Genomic DNA, 5,941 nt, shown 5'->3' with positions numbered 1-5,941 from the left:
TTGCCAAATTGCTTTCTAAACTATACAGACTAATAATGTACTCAGCAATATGAGTATTTACTAACCCAGCAATTGGGGAAAACTAAAAAACTCTTCTACAGTATCTGAAAAGAGAAAAATTAAACTGCCACCTCAATAAACTTTAAGTATTTGTGATGAAAATATGAATCCCTCACTTTAAGACACCCAGTTAATGAGGAATAAGCAAATATTTAGGATCGAGAATATCTCTTTAACAAAGGAATCTAATACTAGAATTATCCTTATAAAAAATACCTATTAGAGATAATGTCTGTGTCACTGTAATTTTGCTCAAGTATTAACCAATGTTTTAAGAAATAATAAGAAACAAGGTTTTTATACTATGCAGGTAATATGATTCTTTAAGGTAAAAATACAAAAGAATCTACTCCAAAAAACCGTTAAGAATCAATGAGAGTAAAGTTTCATCCAAAAAATTGTAAGAATGAATGATAACAGAAAATCCACATGCTAAAACTATGTATTTCCTATTACTGTGATAAAGTTTGGAATATAATGTGAAAACAAAATACCATTTAAAACAGCAATCTATATAACCAAGACACCTTGAATAAAAGACCATTGGAACTGAAGAAAAATACCCTAAATTGCCTATATTATATGTGAAATTTTATTATAATTTTTAAAAGCTTAAAAATTAAGTGAGAAAGTGAAGATTATTCAAAAAGTGGTGATGGAACAATTGCATAATTTGAAAACATACATTAAATTTTATACCCTAAGTCTGGTAAAAAGTTATATCCATAACGAAAACAGAATACTGGGATAATTACACCATCTTGTGATGGGAAAAAATTAAGCAAGAAAGCATTAAAAAATAGCAAAGGAAAAACTAACTTCACTACATTACAAGAAAACCAAGTATGTTAAGACATATACTTAGAGAAAAAAGATGGGAAAATATTTGCTGTAAACAAAGATTACTATTCGTATTTAAGAATTAATATTCTTAATATAAGAGGAATTTTTATAAATTTATAAGAAAATTCATCTCCATTTCAATCAGGAAGAAAAGCTATTTAACAGGAGACAAGCAGTAATTTCGACCTTAGCATGTTAATTAGCACTGACAAAGTGATACATAAAGGACAAAGACTGTGACGTCAATATTATCTTAAAAAGAAAGCAAAATTACCCCAAAAGGTCAAAATGCAAAAAATATGGACAAATTTGATCTCAAAAATTAACTGAATGGTCCTGTCTTTGTAAAACTGTAATAGATTGAGAACAAATATCAATACAAGCAAATGCCAGTTAAATTATATTTATTATATAAAGAGATCCTAAAACTTGATATGAAAAACAAAGCAATGCCAAAAGGTTAAGGACATGAACATCTGATCAAAGAGGAAACACTGCTACCCAAAAAACACAAATATTTAACCTCATTAATAATCAAGTAAATTATGGGGATGCCATTTCTTGCTTAGTCAATGCACAAGGTTAACAGCAATTTCTACTTTGTCTATTTTCTAAATGTACTCAAATGTGTTATTTTTATTAATAACAAAATAAAACTGAGTCATTTTAAAAAAACATAGAAAGTATGAAAATTTCTGCCAATGCAGAAGTCATAAAAAGCATTAAAATGAATCAACACTTGTATGGGCAGTACAGTTCACATTCCTGGAAGCCAATACCTTTTGTCTTGGTTCCTGAGTTTTATTATGGGACTGTCAACAAAGAAAAGGCTGTTCCTAATACACTATGACAATCTCCCAAGTATAGGAATATATACATATATATGTAAATATATGTATGTAAATTTTTTCTTCAGGTAGACATTCCAGGAAACTATTTCTTAAGAATCACTCAGTACAGAGGATTCCTATGATTGTTTGCTGATAAGGTCCCATTAAGATCTCCCAATGTGGTTCTCAACCAGCAAGGATGCCCTTGGTACTGAAGAGGCTGAAGAACTACTTTAGTACTGCCTGCAAGATAGCAGTGTAGTTGCCCCTTTAGGGAATTCTGTAGTTGGCCCTTTAGGGAATCTGAAGTTGGTCCTGTCCTTTAGACATGGCCAAAAGGACATTTTTCTGATTCCATGCAGAACACAGCACATCTCCTGCTTGCTCATATCATAGCATTGAGGCAGATCACACAAAGCTCAGGATGCACATGGGCTGGAGAAGCACCAGGGCAAGCACTCTGAATCAAACAATCTTGTTAGGATAACTAAACTGGGAGACTGAACTTAAAATTCTATAGCTTTGTTCAGCCTATTTCTTTTTTTGCTTTTATGTTTTACTATACACAAAGTAAAAGTAACAGAGCCTAAATTTACCGAGCAAAAGCAATTCTCTGAAACCTGAACTTTGCTAAATATGTAAAAAAGTAACTCTACAGAAAATAATATATAAGCAGAAAAAGTAATACGTTTCATCTGAAGTAACAATTTAGTCAAATGAAAAACTCGGTTGTCGATTTAATGTAGTGCTTATCTATCTCAGTTCACTATGACTATACAGACCTTTATTCTCTGGTACTTAATTGCCATTTGAATAGAAATAGCTGCTAGGTAGGAAGAGAGAATTTAAATTTAGAAACAATTTCACTTTATCTGAAGTGCCGATCAATTTAAAAATTATGTGTATGTGTGTATATACATATGTGTATATGTACGTGTGTGTGTGTTCTCTCTTCTTTTCCCTCTCTCCAGAGATACAAACTCTGATTTAGGGCTATACTATTTTTTTGGGTTAATATGTTTTAATTTATTATTTCTGCTGTCTGCTTGAGTAACTTTACATATTCTGAATAAACCCACACAATCTGGTAAGCTGGCAGCTATATCAAAAACTCAGAAAAAAGGGAGGTAGCTAATACTTGGCAATTTTATTTTAGGTTAGAGCTGGCAGCCTCCCTTTGATGTTCTGAAAAGATGAAAACTTTCAACTTTGAAGCATAATGAACATAATTATACTTACTACAGTCACCTACACTTTGACTTACACATCACCACAAAAAGACATCTAACATTTTTTTAAGATCTTTTTACATTTGTTAAAACAGCTGGCTATGTTGAATACATTTTCAGAAGGCATTTAATCGTTTGGTAAACATACTAAGTCAAACAGTACAAATAACATCAGTTACCTTTTTATCTAATACCTTTAACAATCCTTGGAAAAAGATACAACTGAGGGAAAATATAAGATCACCACGATGCACTGTAAAGATATAACACCTTAGTCCTAAGAATGATCTGAAGGTGCTGAAAGAGGTGATTCTCTAGAAGGTGACCCAGGGTTTTCTTCAGGTGGAAAAACTGTGAGAGTACAAGCTCGAATGCCACCAAGTGACTCTGGAAGGTCAAAAACTTTATGCCACTCATCCTTTTCTGGGTCATATTTCTGGACAATTTCTACCATACAACGATTATTCCAAGAATATCCACCTACAACATAGATTTTATTTTCAAAGACAGCAACTCCAACATCACTCTGACCTCTTAACATAGCAGCGATTGGTGTCCACTGGTCAAGGGTTGGTGAATAGTATTCACAGCTTAGAACATCATCATAATCACTTGTTCCTCTGAAGTGATTGCCACCAATGACATAGAGCTTGTCTCCAACTGTACACATGCAATGCAAACCTCTGACTGTAGTCATTGGAGCCTTCTGCGTCCATTTGTCTGTATCTGGGTCAAAACACATGAGCTCATTTTGGAAAGTATCGTGTGTAATTCCTCCTGAAATATACATTAAGCCTCCATACACTGTTCCAGCATGGCCATAGTGGGGTTCACTCATTTTTGCAACATAGCTCCACTCATTCATTCTTGGATTGTAACATTCTACTGTGGCCAGTTCACCAGCTGCACTTCGCCCACCAACAGCATACAAATGTCCTTTGAGGGCACTCAAGTGGAAGAAAGTACGCTTCTCATTTAATGATGCAACCTGCATCCATTTATTATACCGAGGATCAAATCTGAAAACTGTATCGACAGCAGTTTTTCCTTTCGTATCATAATTACTTTGACCACCAACCACATAAAGAAAGTTTCCAATGACAGCAATGCCATGCTGGTACCGCGGAGCATCCATGGGAGCTAAAGATCTCCACTCTTGTGCCCTTTCATCATACATCCTTAATTCTTTACTGACAACCAGCTGCTGCCTCAAAACTCCTCCTAATGTAACCAAATGTGTTGAGTCCGATCGAATGGCAGTTCTATCTGACTGCATCACCGGCTGCATGTATGGCATCATTTGGTAATTGCTAGCTTCCAAAAGCAAATTCACACAGGTATTGTCTGTTCTCATGAAATCTACCGTCTGCACGTAATTAATGAGGTCCTGTGGTGTCATCAGTGGAAAACGAATATTCTTCATTAACTTTGCAGCATAATCCATCCGAGGGTCTTCTAACCTTAGCCAGCGACAGGCAGCCTTGAAGAGCTCAAGTTCAGTACAGTGCTTAAGACTATTACTGGAAAGCACAAAGGCAAGCCGTTCAAAAGGGAGTTTTAGAAACTCCCCAGTGTTCAGTAATGCAGGAAAATTCTTCAGGATAAAATTATTGACGTATTTATCCACTTCTATAAGATTATAGGTGTTAGCTATTCGCCCAACTTCAACACAGTTATCTAAAGAGACTCCTGAAATAAGAAACACTTTACAGAAGTCCAAAACAGGTAAAATTTGTAAAAAGCTAGCAGCTTCGAGTGTGTCCTGAAGATTATCCATATTAAGAGAAAGTTTTGCAGTATAAATAAAATCAATTATTTTCTTCAGACCAACTTTGTTCACCCCATGAAGTTTAATGCACATTAGATCTTGTTCTTTCATTCCGCCTGTGAACATAGCCTTGAAATAATCACTAGCAGACGCCATCATAGCTCTGTGAACGGGGAAGATTTCATCTCCATCACCCGGTACGAGAGTCACATCACAAAGCAATCCTTCTATTCTAAGCTGATCGAAGCCTTGCAATACCACCGAACTGTGGGTATTGCTGGTAAAAAATCGTGTGGTTCCTGCCTTGCAAGGCTGTAAATGGGAGGAGACGCCCATTTCGCCGTTACCAAGAGACACTTTCATGGGAAAGCCTCTTGCACAAAGATGCCGGAGAAAGAGGTTAAAACCGGAATGCTTTCAAGGAACCGGGGACAACCAAAGAGCAAGAGGGCTCGCTTCCTTCTCAAGGGCAAGCAGTCACCGTGGCACCCCTCAGAATACACCAGTCAGGCATCCACTTAAAACTGTTCTGCAGCTGGACCACAAAGGGCTGTGGTCCTCAACTCTGACTGTTGTTATGCAGATGATTCATCATCTAAAGGCAGTTAAGCGACCCGGTTCACCTTGTCCGGCCTGCGCTGCCGCTCCTCCAGCAGTTCCGCTCCGGGCCAAGCGGCAGGCACCGCCACGTACTGCGGCTCCGCGGCTCGCTCGGCGGCGAGGCCGGGAACCTCGGCGAGCGGCCCGTTGCGCCCTCCGCTGTCACCGGAGCGTCGCCGCGGCTACCGGCCAGTCTTGGAGCAAGGGTCTGGAACACGGGCCTGGAACACGGCCTAGCCGCGGACGCCCAGCCGGTCCTTCCGGAAAGGCCTAGTCCCAGGATCCCCCGGGCTAGGAGCGGCCGCAGCAGGGACTACGGCTGCGCGGCCTCCGGCCTCGTCAGTGAGTGGGCGGGCGTGTGGGGAGCGGGGAGGGGCGATGCTGGGAGCAGGATGGGTGGGGTTGGGGAGCGGAGCTGCGCAGGGTGGGCGCGAGGGGGACATAGTTGGGTCACGTTGTGTGTGGGACTAAATAGGACGGAATGGGTGCATGTCTGTTATGCTGCACGTTTGGTGTTGACTCTTCGTAGCGTCTGAGCTCTCTTGCCGCAAATGCATACTTTTTCTTTAAGGTTTACGTTTCCTGGCTTCTGCTTTTTGAATAACAATGAA

General features: G+C 38.8%; 1 protein-coding gene across 1 annotated transcript; it reads right to left on the bottom strand.

The window, feature by feature from the left end:
• Window positions 1–642: 642 nt before the first annotated feature.
• Window positions 643–5,586, bottom strand: KLHL9 (kelch like family member 9). The gene has a single exon (XM_039868623.1). The coding sequence runs from the start codon at window positions 5,091–5,093 to the stop codon at window positions 3,240–3,242; it is 1,854 nt and encodes a 617-aa protein (XP_039724557.1). The 5' UTR covers window positions 5,094–5,586; the 3' UTR covers window positions 643–3,239.
• Between the last annotated feature and the right edge of the window lie 355 nt (window positions 5,587–5,941).

This window comes from Pteropus medius, unplaced genomic scaffold (genome assembly GCF_902729225.1).
Source record: "Pteropus medius unplaced genomic scaffold, Ma_sr-lr_union100, whole genome shotgun sequence".
Taxonomy (NCBI): Eukaryota; Metazoa; Chordata; class Mammalia; order Chiroptera; family Pteropodidae; genus Pteropus; species Pteropus medius.
Note: the sequence above shows the minus strand (reverse complement) of the source record. Positions and strands in the feature narration are given on the sequence as shown.